The sequence below is a fragment of the Chiroxiphia lanceolata genome, chromosome 3 (assembly GCF_009829145.1).
Source record: "Chiroxiphia lanceolata isolate bChiLan1 chromosome 3, bChiLan1.pri, whole genome shotgun sequence".
In the NCBI taxonomy this organism is placed as follows: Eukaryota; Metazoa; Chordata; class Aves; order Passeriformes; family Pipridae; genus Chiroxiphia; species Chiroxiphia lanceolata.
In genome coordinates, this window is record NC_045639.1 from 39,521,633 (window position 1) to 39,537,738 (window position 16,106).

General features: G+C 38.5%; 1 protein-coding gene across 1 annotated transcript in view; it reads right to left on the reverse strand.

Annotated features, from left to right (window-relative positions):
- ACTN2 (actinin alpha 2) overlaps positions 1 to 16,106 on the reverse strand; it is a 69,303-nt gene that overhangs the window by 19,225 nt on the left and 33,972 nt on the right. The window contains exons 6-12 of the mRNA XM_032681958.1: positions 15,841 to 15,919; positions 12,888 to 12,969; positions 9,489 to 9,574; positions 7,964 to 8,056; positions 6,787 to 7,017; positions 5,554 to 5,701; positions 3,835 to 3,985 (exon numbers count right to left, since the gene is read on the reverse strand). Coding sequence (XP_032537849.1) covers positions 3,835 to 3,985; positions 5,554 to 5,701; positions 6,787 to 7,017; positions 7,964 to 8,056; positions 9,489 to 9,574; positions 12,888 to 12,969; positions 15,841 to 15,919 — 870 coding nt within the window. The remainder of the gene's footprint in view (positions 1 to 3,834; positions 3,986 to 5,553; positions 5,702 to 6,786; positions 7,018 to 7,963; positions 8,057 to 9,488; positions 9,575 to 12,887; positions 12,970 to 15,840; positions 15,920 to 16,106) is intronic.

Below are 16,106 nucleotides of genomic sequence, written 5' to 3' on the forward strand. Positions count from 1 at the left end.
AAACTTACCAGTCAAAAATTAAAAATTTAGTCAAATTTTGACCTGATCCAGAGAAGCATTTAAGTATGAGTTTGCTTTAGGAACAGTGATAGTGTCACAAAAATTCACCACTGAGCAATATGCTTTAGCACTGCTTCAGAACAAGGCTGTTAACCATGCATGTAAGCACAATTTGAGCCCAGGTCTCCAGAATTAAAAAGACTCTCCAAATCAGTGTTACAGACAGTGGTCTGCTTAGCTGAAATTAAGTTGCTATACTAGAAATTATGGGTATACAAGAAAATGCATACAATACAAGAAAATTTTTACCTTGATGATTGAAAATATTAAAATAAGCACAAAAGATCATAAATTAACATGGCTCTTCATAGTACAGCTCATTCAAGTGAGCATTTGCTATGTCATAAATGGTAAATCTCATTTTAGAAATGCCTGGCTTCTTTCAGCTTTATGTATAGCCCTATCCAAGCCCTGTCATGCCTCTTTGCCAAGGAATATCTAAGTCTGTACAGGCTGGGAATCTTATAGCAGCATCCTGGCTGGAATCACCTGTTTGCATACACGCATAAATCCTTTATCTAAACAGCACCAAACAACAAGCTTGTGGCAACTTCACCTTTAAGCACACAGTGGACTGAGCTGCTGCAGCAGAAAATACCAGAACAGACAGGAAACTGTAACAAGTAGAGTACAAGGCCATACAGCCATTGTTCTCCTTTGAAATAGGAATAGTAGGCATCCAAAAGATTGACTAATCAAAACATGGAGGTGTACTGACTTGGAATTTAGACACAGATGCTGATGATTTCTGTAAGAGCCTGATTCAGTGATGAGGAAAAAAAATATACACACAGTTTGTGTGCGTAGTGCAAATGCACATTTCTCAGCATTCAGATATTAATCCTTCTTTAAAAATATGAATGAAGAAAGAAATCATCATTTTCCTCCATAATCTTACTGTGAGAGGAATGATGTATAAATAATTAAAATCAATATTTAAATAGAAGCTGCCTATCTGCTTGAAGCCAATGATAAAACCTGACCTTTATGACCTTTCATTCAGTGTTCTCCAAGGGCATTAAGCCTAACTGGGCTACTGAGTCACGGTGAAAATCAGGCACTGATAGCCCCATTGTATGGAGAAGCAGAGAAGTCAAATTAGAGCATCTCTAAATGCAATCAGCTTTCAGCACCTTTGCTGCCCAGGCCACAAATAACTTGTTTAACTTCACACAGCAAATTACTGAAACAACTGAGAAGAGACAATCCCAAAATAGATAGGATACAGTGTTCACTGGCGTCACCAGAGGTAAAGGACACAGGGTTCTAAACACTGGTAAGCAGATGCTCCACTACGTATACTACATTCCCCAAGTTTCTCATAACTCATGAAGTTGAATTAACAATGATTAGGTGTTACAGAAACTTTCTTTAGTATAAAGAGAAACAAATCTTGGGGCAATCCCATGCACAAATACAGGCTGGGCAGAGGATGGCTTGAGAGCAGCCCTGGGGAGAAGGACTTGGGGATGTTGGTTGACAAGAAGCTCAGTGTGACCCAGCAATATGCATGTGCAGCCCAGAAAGCCAACCGTGTCCTGGGCTGCATCAAAAGCAGTGTGGCCAGCAGGTCAACGGAGAGGATTCTGTCGTTCTACTCTGGTCTTGTGAGACCCACCTGGAGTGCTGCATCCAGCTCTGGGGACCCAAACATAAAAAACATGGAGCTGTTGGAGCTGGTCTACAGGAAGACCACGAAGACGATCAGAGAGGTGGAGCATCTCTCCTAAGAAAACATGCTGATAGAGTTGGGGCTGTCCAGCCTGTAGAAAAGAATGTTCTGAGGAGACTTTATTGCAGCCTCTCAGTACCTAAAAGGGGCCCACAAGAGAGCTGGAAAGGGACTTTTAAAAGGACAAAGGGGAATGGCTTTAAATGGAAAGAAGATAGGTTTAGACTGTATATTAGGCATAGATTCCTTACTGTGAGGGTGATGAGGTACTGGAACAGGTTGCCTGGAGAAGCTGCGGCTGCCCCATCCCTGGACATGTTTAAGGCCAATTTGGATGGAGCTCTGAGTAACCAGGTCTAGTGGAATGTGTCCCTGCCCATTGCAGGGGAATTGGAACTAGGTGATCTTTAAGACCCTTCCAATCCAAGCCATTCTATGATTCTATGAAATAACTCCACAACAGAGATCAAGGCATGCCAGAAGGTGTTTCATAAGCTCACATACTCGGTGCAATCTCCATTCTCTGCATTATTCAGATTTCTTTCACATATTAACTAAAAACAAGTACTTACTCTGCACACTGTGCTTTCTTTTCATCCTTTAAATAATCTTGAAGGTAGGATTTTTCTTCTAAATCCCATTGAATTACACAATTACTGTAAGTGCTGTTGCTATCAGGTATGAACTACATTTTTAGACAAGTCTCTGATTTTTAAATTGTTAATGAATATGGCGCTGTTTATGAGTCATGATCCTTGGCAAAGTGAAAAGAGAGCATGTTTTTAACACTTGGTTTCTAAGCAGTAACTGTTTTGCCTGTTCAAGGTGAGAAACTGGAACCTGGAGAGCTGAAGCCAAGGGCAGGAATCTGAGAATTTTGATCTTGGCTCCTGTTTCGACCACTACTGCACATTTGTTCCTGCTGGCTTTACAGATTTATACTGCGGGTGAGGAAGGAATTTAAGTAAGTGCCAAATTGCTAAGACCAGTAGTGGCACCACTGATTTACAGTACAAAACTAGTGCAATTAACTGCATAAGGGGATAAAATTGAATGTGCTTATCTTGATGTATACACCAAGATGACTTGACCAGAAAAGGAACATCAGTATGTAATACTACTACAGTCCTGTCAGTGTGGGCAGAGCTTTGCTGACAAAGCTGTGCTTCATGCAGGTGAATTAACAACCTTCCCACAAACAAAAGCAAGCTCCACCAGCAAGCAGAGTTTAGCCAGACCAACCTGAACAGCACTCAGGACTTTGTTGCCATAAGGAGTCAGTCAGGAGCCTTGACTTTTCACATCCCCGACCTATATAGCTGATGTCAACAATACAGATGTAGCCTAAATGTGTTGCAGAGTTGTTCTCAGCTCTGGTTGTGTTTTCTCTGGGCATAGTATGCTGGATGAGCAAGAGTTGGTCCTCTGGCTAAGTTGACAGAACTGTGGGTGAAAACTCTAGCTCTGCTATGAAGAGCCTTGTGTGTACTTGATTTTTTGTGTGACAATGAGCAATTTATTTAGTTTCCATATGCCCCACTGTCCTTTCTGTAAAATGGAGACAATGGCACTTGCAATATAATATGAAGTGTTTGTGAAAATAAACATACTAGAGTCAAATCTTCAAGAAAGTCAGTGCATTACCCACTGCTATAGCGATAATTTACGGATGTGAAACCCTTTGAAAAGACCAATATACTTGTGAAGATACTCGATCTGTAATTTGTGTAAGTGGAATTATTCTCTAAGTTAAATAACTCAAAGCCAGTACCTCTCAGCAGACCATATGAACTGTGAAATAAACACCTCCAGGATTCCCATCAACACACAATGGACTCATCAGCAGAACTAATGCTAGAAGATTACTGTTAAGCCAAGTTGAAAATGTTTGTTTCCAAATAATTTTGGTCAGTTGAATATCTATATTTGGTTGGGGGCAAGGGGGAGATGAGGGAAAGGTCTTAGTGACCAGCTCAGATAATATACTTATGAAGCTATCTCTGGAATTCTTAGGTTGGTACCTATGACACTATCAAATTCATTGGAAAGAGTTTATCGCAAAGTTAAATGTCAGCAGCTGCAAGCCTTTAAATGGAACATACTTCAGCTCCTGGGCAATGGCAGCGATCTGTTCCACCCTATCCTGGTGAGCAGCCAAATCGCTCTCAAAAGCTTCATGTTTCCTTAACATGGCACGGACTTCTGTCAGAGAAGCAGATTCATAATCCTTCTGAAGTAAGGTCTGCTCTTTGCCTGAAAGAGGAAATTAAAATATTACTCATTTTTCACTAATTTATTTGTTAGAAAAATTGCAAATTTAATCAACTTTTTAAACTCAGGCATGGTGAAAAATCGTATGTATGAGATGAAATCCCAACCCCACTGAAATTCAGCAGCAAATTATCAGCCCAACAGTGTTAATTAGAAACATATAGTTTTAAAGATCTCAGAGTATTTTCTGGATTTTTTTATAGGCTGTTTATACTGGTTTAAAATAGTGAGTATTACTGGAGAAATTGCTGGAGAATCTGGCATAAAAATGGTATATTAGCAAAAACTGGATCTCTAAACCATTGTGCTAAGTCTTTTGTAGAATAGACTTACGAATAGACTTATGAAACCAGAAATCTCACTGCTACGCTCAGCTTCACTCTTACTAACGATGTTATTCTTTTTTATGTTCTGCCTTCAATTCATTATTCATTTCAGCATGTAAAAAAAAACAAAACCAAAAAAATGTGAGATGTGCGACTGCCTTTTGTATCCAATTTGAATTTGAAGTGGAAAATGCCAACCTATTTACAAAAGGCTAGAGAAGCAAAGAGTAAGTAGAAACTGAAATACTACTCCTGAGTAGCTCCTGTGTTGGACAACTGAATCCACACAGACAGGCCCTACGGCTGCAGCTCACCACATAGCATTACACAGCTCCATGAATTCTAGAGCCAGACACAACTATTGTTTCACTTACTATGTACCAGCTTAAGTGAAGTTTTCCCTGCACAGCGGCTATAATTTGTCACCATGAGTAGTTTATGCTCAGAAAATAGGCTCTCAGGGCTAACAAACACTGTAGTTTCCCTTCTAGTATCGGCTTGGCAGCCATTTCTAGCCTTGTGCGCTTCCAGCAACTGCATTACAGGATGGACTCTGGTTTATTCTCACAGTGTGAAAAGGATCTAGCTGGAAAAAGTACGGCAGAAGCAGGAAGACAGTTGTCAGGGCAAACAATAGGATGATTGAGCAGATCCATGTTTACTAGTCCCCAACAAAACTAAATGCCACTGTATGGTCTTATAGCTGTTACAACCACACGTAAGGTTAGGTTACCATTAAAAACCAGAACTATAAATGGGGTGTAATCCGGGGTTTGGAGCAAAGCAGAAATGAGTCCATTGTCATATAGTTTATGTGGACTATTCAAAACATCATGATGGCCGAATAAGAATCAACTCAGAATACCTCTGTTAATAATTTCACACTTAACAAGTGCTGTCACTGCATTTCTGGTTGGATTGCTGTGTACAAATTCATAGGAATACATGAGCAGTAGTGGTAATATTCAAATGCCAAATATTCCATTTAAGTTTGAATCACTACCTCAAGTATGATTTTTACAGTTACATTTCATTAGCAACAGGCCAACAACATAGGATCACGACTACAGCCAACAAAACTGGACATTTTATCTGTTATTATTTTAGGTTTCTAAAATCGTCCAAACTACTTATGAGTGAGTTCCTGGCTGTCAAATACTCAGCATTGGCTGTTCGACTTTGAACATTAAAACACTAAAAATGTTAAAAGCCATCTCTGCTCACCATATGCCCACTGTTCATGAGTGGAAGCCTTCTGCCTAAATTTCTCAGCCAAGTGTTCAAGTCTTTCCAGTCGTCGTATTTCATTCAGCAGCCACTCTTCATAGCCTTTCTCAGCTTGTTCAAGTCTCTGCCAAGCACCGGCAATATCCTGTGAAGAGAATACATGGAAGAGAGGGGATGAAACTATAATCTCTATCTAAATTTACAGATTTCTGATTCATTCATGATTTGGCTTCAAAAAGAGAAGGTTTTATGTCCAGATTTTGTAAACTCATGGAATCATAGAAAATGTTGTTGGGCAGCTCAGGAAGTCTTTCAGTCCAGACACCTGCTTCAAAAAGTGGCTTGTATTCAGTTGGGTTCATGAAAGGAGCCCCTGCACAAATTCCAAGCACATTTTGGAATGTCTTCATGATATATTGTTTTTATCTCCCATTTTACAATGTGTGTGTTCTTTTATTACATACCTATCTGTTATCAAAATAAAAGTGCTTTGCTTTCACAAGTTGACAATAGCAAAACAATTAGTATCAAGAAGATTTGGTGCTTATCTTACCAGTTTCTGTGGTGCACAAAGTTTTGTGAGCTTTCTCAGAAACTCAAAGGTGTAAGTGGGAAGCTGAAGTAACAGGGCCCTTATTTTCTGCATTTGGGGGTTGGACAATGGCTCTTTTCAGATAGTGCAATCATTTGTTTATGAACAACCAAAACACAATGATAGAACAGAGTACAGAAACAGGTTTGCTATATTCCACTGGAAATGTTTTGACCCACAATCAAATTACAGCACTTATCAGCAGATGAAGATTCTTGGTACTGACTATACTTATCTTCACAGACATAAGAAAAGAAGACAATAGAATTTTTAAAAGGAGAAAAAAGCAGAAACATACATTGAGCAATCTCAGTTTCTGTAGGTCTGGTGACTAAAATGTCAGTGAAACCACTGTGAGTTTTGCTTACATAAACAATATTTGTCCTCACTGACAGAGAAGTATTGATAACATTCCCATCTTGCATCTCAAGACAATTTGTTCTTGGGAAAGCCTTCAAAGAGGCAGGAGCATGCTTAATAGAAAGGAAGATTCTAGAATGAAAGGAAGTATGTAAAAAGGGTGGTTTGGTGTTGCAAAAGTGCAACAGACTGATGTTTCTGAACATCAAACCTTCACGTTGACATTTTGGGGGGATCATTGATAAAGTGAACAGAATATTGAGGCCTCCTTTACTTACTGAAACCATCTTCCCCTCCGATGGCATGAAAGCTGGACGATTGCTGATTCTCAGTTTTGTCTGCAGGGTGTTGAAATTGATCTCCAGTTGACATTTCTCTTGGACTTTGGGAGGTTTGTGTTTGCGGCGGTAGTCCCGGAAATCCTCTAATTTCTTCTGCATAGCCTGCATTGTTTTTTCTGGAGTCCTGTTTTCCAGCCAAGGAATTGTCCGGCGAATCCATTCTAAAAGCTTTCAAACCAACACAAACAACTCATACAAAGGCAATGGAAAAGCAACCAAAAAAAGATTATATCGAACACACAAATCTTAATTACTTTGTTCCATTTTAACATTATTGGCTTCTGTTGGAATTGATGCCTTAATGGTGAGTAACCACAAGATTTTCAAAGCTGAACAATACTTTTCTAACTAACTTGCCCAGATATTCTATGTATTTCTAGAAATAGCCCAATTTTCAGAAAGATGAACACACTCAAAATCTGAATTACCCAAAATCACTTGCCACTTTCAAAAGTGATGGGATCAGGACAGAAACCAGCCAAGTAACTCAGGTCAAATAAAAATCTTGACTCTCATGTCCTTTAGTGCCAATGTAGACACAGAGAGTAGTGCTGTGATCTCAGTATGTTTTTGCAGGTTATGCATAAAAGACAAGAGAGCTCTCACTTGTTCACTATAAATCTGTAATTCTGACTCAGATTTGCCATTTCCCAAGAAAGGACAGGAGGAGCACACTGTGCCTCCCTCTTCATTCATCTGCTGTCTGTGCTCACAGGTGAATTGTGAACACCCTGACAGACCCCCCCAGGTGTGCTTTGCAGTACACAAAGCCAATGGGCTTGCTTGGAGTGACAGGATATGATATGTTCCACATGTGGCCAAGGATGGCTATCTTTGAAGATTACAGAGACAAGAAGCTTGGTCTTGGGGCAGACAGATGACAGTCCTCAAAACACCTTTTGGGTATGTTAACAAAACTGACTGACTTGCTGGAGGTCACACAGGAAGTCTGTGGCAAAGGAGTCACCTAAACCTTAACATCTTGGGCAGCTGGGCTTTGTACCCTGCCACTGTGAGATTTACACTCATAGGGTCTCCACTCTTCCAGAGCGTGCATGTATCTTTCAGCTTTCAGTAGTTCATTGTCATCACATCACAGATACAGCATCTTTACCTCACTTGCTAGTCTCTCATACTCTTCCATCAACCTCTCATTTTCCTGATTCACAGCAAGCACCTTACAGATCCGGTTAGCTGCAGTCTCAGCCTGTAAAACACAGCGAATAAACAGGACATAGTCATAAACACATTCTGAGAAAGGTCTAGCCTTGGAGAAAGAGAGAGGACATGGCTGCTGCAAATGAAAAAATCACATTCTTTTATGTTGATTCATGCTCCTAGGTTACTTAGATATTCATTTCCCCTTCTTCTGCAGTCACAGATTTCAATGGCCTGAATAAGGCACAGGTCAGCACAGAAGTCCATCCCCTTGTTGTACAACAAAGTCTTATTGCACAAGGGGAAATTTTGCACTGTCATTACAGTTGTCTAATAAATCTTTTCTTTTCAAAGACAACTTAGGCCATTCTTAGAGATATATTATTAGGTTATTTTTTTAAAATCACACCAAAAAAGTATTAGATTTGTTAGCCACACTAGGAAGATACCACATGGAATTCAGGAGTCTCAAACCACTTTATATCTGCACATCATATGTAGATATATCCTTGAGAATAAATGCAGCTCAACCACTGACAGCAAATCTTTTCATGCCTCATGACAAACTTATATGTGAAGGCACGGTGCAGTTCTGCCATATTTAAAATTTACATTAGTAGTTTGAGTTCACAGAGCTATACTTTCATACAAATGTGACCCTGGAGTACATTTAAGCAAACAAATATCTGTGTAGACTCCTGTATTACAGAGTCTTTGGAATTCCCCTTTTGCTTGAATAGCAAAACCTTCATAATGAGAAGCGAGAGGGTGCAACAGTAGAGCTGTGCTGTGGTAAGGTGTAGGTGACCTACCAGACAGGACAGGAAATTAAATCCTGAGGATCTAGGAAAAATATCAACTACTTTTTTAAGGGTTTGTTGGGTTTTTTTCACAGTTGGGTTATGTCCATTTGTAGGCTAGAAAAGTAAGAAGCTGAACAGTGGGAAATGCCACATTTATAAGTGAGAATCCCATCCTGTATGACAGGTCTGCTGCTGATGTTCATGCCTTTTATGCAGTACTTTGATCCACCAATAATTCTGTTGGCTTCTGTGGGAACCAGAAACAAATACTGTGTTGGATGTCTTCTGTGCCTTTCTGCACCTTTAGGCATCTTTGAAAATCTAGCCCTAAATTACTACTCAGCACGAGTAAGTCTAGAATCGTCTCAATCTCCAAATATCAAACATTCCTCTATGCAGCAAATGCATAAGATGTTGTTGTAGCAACAAGCAACAACTCCATTTTACAGTATCTTCAAATACAGTTTTTCTGAAGTAGTCTTTATAAGTTAACTTGCTACACGACATATAACTAAGGTTAGAGAGCTGGTTAAAATCAAGTATTAGTGCTCAAGTAGTACTTGCAATTGTTAATTAAAACCATATAGTACTAAATTAGGATTTTTTTTAATAAACAAGTGGAAATGTGAAACAAACCAATCAAAAACACAGCAACCTGAAGGGACAATTGATTAATACCTGCTCTGCTCCAGCAAAAGCATGGTAGAAGCAGGACACATATGTCATGATAGCTCTCTCATCAGGTTTGGGAGTGTTCACAATATCTACAAGATGGGGGAGAAATTGAAACAAAGCAAAAAAAGAATCGAGGAGCAGAAAACAGGATGAATAAATAAATGTACAACTCTATGTCATTCTGACTGTTTTCTTGTCCATAGCTCTGAATTCTAGAAACTCCAAGAAGCTGTAATAAATTTAGTGTTAGATTGACAGGTGCTGACAGAATAAAATGTATACTAAAAATTCAATGTAAGCTCTTATGAAGAGGAGGATTTTTTTTTTTAATAAGCTTGATCCTGCAGTATTGTCAGAGGGAGAGCGACCACAATTTTACCAGGACTGTCTGCTTATGGCTGATATGCATATGTCTAATGACTTAGAATGTGGGGGGGGGGGGTTGACTTAGACACAGGAACAACAGACTACATTTTGATCTGAGGAGACGTTCTCTGGAAGTTGCATGTGGATTAGTAATAACTTCAGCATTATATATCAGTATTCTTTACACTGCCAATACCTGATGTATGCCCGACTCCGAAGTGCCTTGCTTTTTAAAATTTTCCTTCTTTTCTTTAGGACACAATTCCAGAGCTCATCTGAGATGTCTGTGTATGTTTCTGTGTCTGTTTTGCATAGTAGCATCATTTTATATTGCTGTTTGTACTTACCATTAAGCATTTAACATTTTAAAAACAATCCTGAAAGCATAAGAGAAGGATTTATTTTCTGAGCATCTATTATGATGATTTGGACATCTATAGCAGAAATAATATCCAGCAGAGAGAAGGATAGCATTCTGCTATTGAAATTGTTCTTTCACTATGAGCTTATTTTCATTTTGCATTTTTAATGGTGCTTCAAATGAATGCACACAATATTTAAAGAGGGTATCGTCCTCTATCCCATTCAGTAACCAGCTGTCAAAAACCTACTGGATATTATTAGTAAATATACAGAAAGATGAGACAAGAAGGTTTGTTTCTATGGAACAAATGGATAGACTACTACTGGTTCTACTAAGACAGTGGCTCACAGTGAAAATCAGGCAACAGGATACAAGCTCAGCTCTAAGATGCTGTTCTAGTAACTAGCGAGGAAAAGACCAGAAAAGGAAAAATTGCTGAAAGAAACAAGACAGAAGGTGAAGGATGAGATCTGATCCATCTACAATCTCACCTTCTGAGCACCAGCAAATGCATGGTAGTAACAGGAAACATAAGTCATAATGGTTCTTTCATCAGGTCTGGCAGTGTTTACTACATCTGTGTAGAGAGAAGAGGGTTAACTGCTCAGAAATTCTCACAAGGTACTTTCATCTGATTATGCTAATGGTGCCACCTCAGTGCTGTAAGGATTCCAAATAAATACACCATTATTCAGGTTACATCTGTTTGCTGTTATCAGTGCAAAGCCACTTGAGCTTTAGGAGTCAGTAAATGCAAAAGATACAACTCTCTCTGAAATGGCAAAACATCTGAAGGCTGAGACTGTACAGAAGGGTATTGCTACCTTCTGGTTTGTGGAAACTTCCAAGCAGATGGCATGGCTGGCAGATCTACTGGGTTCAGCTTCACTGCCACTTCAAAGCAACTTCATCTAAATCACTAGAATTATTCCAGAGTTAAACACAGCCACTGACAGTCACAAAACAGAAATGCATACAGTGTGTATCAGCACAGGGACCCTGTAGCTGATGAGGTACTGAAATATATTGGAAACCCATAGAAGTCCTGCAGTCCAGAAATACATTTTGTGCTAAGAAAAGCTTGGATAGTAACAGTTTTGTAATCCCTGTGCCAGCCCATCTTTTTAGTTAATAGCATAAATCACAGGAGAGTTTGGCTTGGCTGGCTGATATCTTTGCTCCCATCATGGCAGGAAAGAATGAAAATATACAGTGGGTGCAATCAAGGTAAGGGTACATGGGTAAAAATTGACCTTTTCAATGAGTAACAGAGAAAGGCAGAAAAAGGTAGGTTTACACCAATTATGGCTGAGTAATGAATGATTCTAGTGCAAGCTGCAAGGATTCCTGTCAATGTAAGGAGTGGGAAGATATGGACATGAAAAGATCCAGGAATGAGGTGACAATTTCTAATATTAACAGTGAGATTTCTAAGTTCAGGACCAATATATTTACTGATTTTACATCTACTTTACATAGCTGTGAACAAAACTTTGCAAAGCTTCCACTGATAACAAACTGGAAGTAAAGAGAATAAAAAGTGACCATTAATACTTAGAGGGTATTAGAAGAAATATAATTTCATTTCCTCTGCCCCTTCCAAAAGGAAAATAGTAAGATAAGGGCTAGAATGTGCAGAAAATCTGGTGAGGAAAATAAAGGGTTTCTTATATAGACTATGAAGAGGGGAAAAAAATGAGGAAAGTAGGAACTGCTCAATGGTGAGAAGGCAGCACTTCTCTGTTTATTCCTTGCACAGTGCTTCAGAGAAAAATAATTGATGGTGCTTGAAAGGGGAATTGCAATTCAAAATATGGAAACAATTTGTTTTGAAGCATGAAGTGAAACCACTCTTCAACAAAGAGGTTACAATCTCGATTTTCCAAATCATCCTACCTAACTTTCCTACCGAAGACTTCAAGAGGAACAGACATAGCCAGTTTGAGTGCTCTGGATAATTCCTGTGTTATCATTGCTCTACTGACAAGCCGGCAGAACAGAGTCTCCATTCTTGGAGATGAATGCTTTGAACTACTGTAGGCAAATTCCAGTATTTTAGCAGCATTTTTTGCCCAGAGTACAAAAGTTCGGTTATCTTGAAAAAATTCAGGAAACTAAAAATTATTGGAGATACACAAACTATTTGTTAAAACTATCACTGCAAAAAGTTTACAACAAAAGTAAACCAAAAAAATGCTTCCCTCAACCTACCTCTCTTTCAGACACAGTATGTGTTTCAGGTATTCTGAAAGTTTTGTACTTCTATTTGTATTTCTGGTCCTCTCAGTTAAACATTTTACGAAGTGAATATGCTTTGAGCTGCTAACAGTTATATTTGCCTTTATTAAACTTAGATTTTAATTACTTAAAGGGAAGGATTAACTTGATCCTGCATTTTACCTCAATTATCACAGTGGGGCCATGTGCTGAGGTTAGGGTTCAAAGTAGTATAATAAATGCAAACGATAACAAACAACCAGTAACAAAGAAAAAAGTGAGGGAAATTATCCAATGCATGGGGAAAAAGAAGGAAAATATTGCTTGAAAACAAAGCAGATTGCTACATTATGATTTATGTAGAAGAAATGTTGAAAATTTGGTAGATTAAAAAAAAAAAATTCACTGTGTCCTGCTTATAAGCAACATAAACTTAAGTAAGATATAACCCTCACCTTCTGCATCCAGCATCTTTGGAATATCCAAATGCTTTTCAGCAATTTCCATGGCAAGGTTGATATTTCCTATGGGGTCATCCTGCATTAAAGAAAAAAGTTTGAGTCAAAGATAGAAGTTTTTCTTTGAAGCAAAACTACAGTAGATGCACTAAAACATATTCTGGTTTTCCAAACTGTAAACTGCATTCACAACTACTGTTCTTCAAAAAGCAGAGTCTAGGTATATGAACTTTTGGTCTATCTGCTGCTATACTTTTCAAAGAAAACTTTAGTAGGCTATTATCTACCACTAGGACTCTGCTGCAAACATATTCTGGAGAGGAACGTAGATATTGTGTGCAGTGTACACTCATAATTCTCAGCTAATTTTGAATTAAGTACGGCAGCAATACATACAGTAAAGGCCACTGGTCCAGCAGGCTAAACTAGATCATTCAAAACAAAGTTAGTCCTGCCTATTTTTTACCCAACTCTACAGTATATTACAGGGATATGACTTCTGAGTTCTCTATTGGTCAGGTGAATGCATGAGAAGCAGCAAGCACAGACAGAACAGTTCTCCAGGAGGAACAAAACTTGCTAGTTTGGGCTTGGACATAAAAATCTGCAATGCCTCTATAAACTGAATTTTAGAGCCATGGAAATTCAAGCACTTCCTCTGATTTTGAGACTTTGGTTTTCGAAGGAAAGAAAAAAGGAAACAGTGAGCACAGTTCAGACAGACAGCAGACATTTCATGTCTTACACTACAGACAGGTGTTGCTGACAATGCAAGAGTGTGTCAGATTGGGCCTACCACTAAGGGAGCCTTCCCATATCAGCTTGGAGGGAAAACACCCTATGAGAAATGGCAGTTCATGCCATAAATGCTATTATTATTTTCACATATTTGCAAACTGGTGAAGTATTGACCAGTCTGAACAATGCCCATGTCTACAGAGAGAGGCTGGGAAAATAGGACACAGAAAAGCAAAGTAAAAAATACAGTAAATCTAAGTGAGACCTATTGACCAGGTTAAAATACTTTGCTTATGAATGAGTGATGAGCACCTCATATTTGTGTACTTGGTACTAAGTCCATCAGTAAATAGCACTCCACTGCTAAAGCACTCCTTTAAAATCACAGCAGCTTCTGAATAATTGGAGATCTCCATCACCCATCCTTTTTTAAAAAACTACAAGCCACAGTAACTAAAAATCTCTGCTACAGCTAAAGAAATACCTCATCTAACTTGTCATAGTCAAGAAGATCAGGCCTGTGTCTATGGATAAGGGCGTTGAAAGCAAGGCCATCTTTCCAGCTACAAGTTCACACAAAAAGCATTGGTGTGAAAAGGAAAGGACAGCATGCAGGAGATAAGAAATCAAGAAACAAGACACCAAGACAGCTGTTAATGTAACCAAAATGAGCAGTCAATCAAACACAGCCAGGTCAGGAAAGCAAGATCTATTTTAGGATTTTTTCTGCATGTGCTTTACGTGCCACAGCTCAGCCTCAATTTGAAACCTGACCTGTTCTTATTTTAGAAATCTCTAAGAGGGAAATAGTAATGTTGAGGCAGACCTGCTTGTGTTCTGTTCCCTCTTCTCAGCACTTGTCTACAGGATTATTATACTGTGAAGGTCTTTAGGACTGTGTACCACTTTTCAAAGCACAAATTCAATCAAAGTAACTTCTCTTTGTGCCATGCATAATAAGCACAGAGACAGGTAGCTTAGTCATTCCATTAATCTGTTTGTAGGAAAGGTTGTATATGGAATTAGAGAACAAGCTGGTATTGATGGCTAATATTTTGCCGTTTGGTTCAGATCTGCAGTTATCCTAACAGCTACCTAAGTTAAAATCTAATGTGTTCAGTACTAAGTTAATTTAATTTTCATCACTGCACACCTTGGGGACTCTGGCATAAATTGAACATATATACAAAGCAAACTAAGTTTTAAAATAATTTCACTTTATTCATTCATCTTTTGTTTCATCAAAGACTTTCTAATAACAGTTGATTCCTGTCATGGTTTGAGTAAAATCAATTTGTAATGACATGGAATGGAAAATACAGTTGATGTTTTACCAGTCTCATCAATGTGAAGTTGCACTCAACAGATTAAAATCAATGATTAAGTTTTCTGTTGTACTGGTGTTTACGTGAGACCTGAAGATGCATTCATTCCAGAGAGCAGAAAATGGTATGTATATATTGAAACCTAATGTAAAACAACAACATTTCACTTTCTTTTTATGTTTTATTCTTCATTAATGATGATTCTGAAGAAGAAGAAATTCTGACATTATTGTTTGTTCCTCATTCCTCCCTCTCAAACGAAAGTGGCTGGTATCTTTTAGAAAATACGCACTTTGCCATGAGTAGCACACTGTAATAAAATAGTTTTGCAATCCCCATGAGGTACTACCTAAGGAAGTTAGGATATCAGTTTTGTTTCCACTTGTCTGGAACTATAGGTAGAAGTTAATCTGAGAATTGGTGAATATTTTCTATGTAAGACTAATAACTCGGCGTGTACTCCTAATTATCGAGGGTAGTGTTTGTTCTAAGGAATTTAATCATCATGTCACTGTTTACTGATCTGTAATCTACAGTAATTTACACTAGATACTAAAGAGGATGGACTGTACAATACTATCAGTAGTAAATGGATAATTCCATATGTTTTACTTAACATCGGTATTGGGTAGTGTAAAGGACTTCATCAACTGCCCAACAGCTCAGGACAAGATTATTTGCAATTAGATGCTGAAGTTGTTGTAATGGGAAGGAAAGAAGGACAAGGTCCTTTCCCCCATGTCAGTGGGGTTTTTTTGGAAGGACCTTGGAAAGTCAGTTAGAATTAGTATGCATTCATCAGCCTGTCTTCTAGAAAACATGCTAAGCAAACCAGAAGCAAGCCAAATCACTGCAGGACAGCATGCTGTACCACCCAGACTGATGACCTTATTTAGCTTGGAGTAGTCAATAAGATCAGGTCGGTGTCTGTGGATAAGTGCACATAATCCAAGGCCATCTTTCCAGCTTTACAACAAAAAAATAAAATGGAAAAAAATAAAAAATTAGTTAATAAAGTCATGGCATTTTACAGTTTGATCCTTGCTCAAGACTTAAAATCAAGCAGGAATTCTCCTGTCTAATCCTGACACTTATGTTCTGTCAAGTCTCATCCCTCTGAGCTGTTCTGTTACTGTGCTCCTTTTGTTGTAAT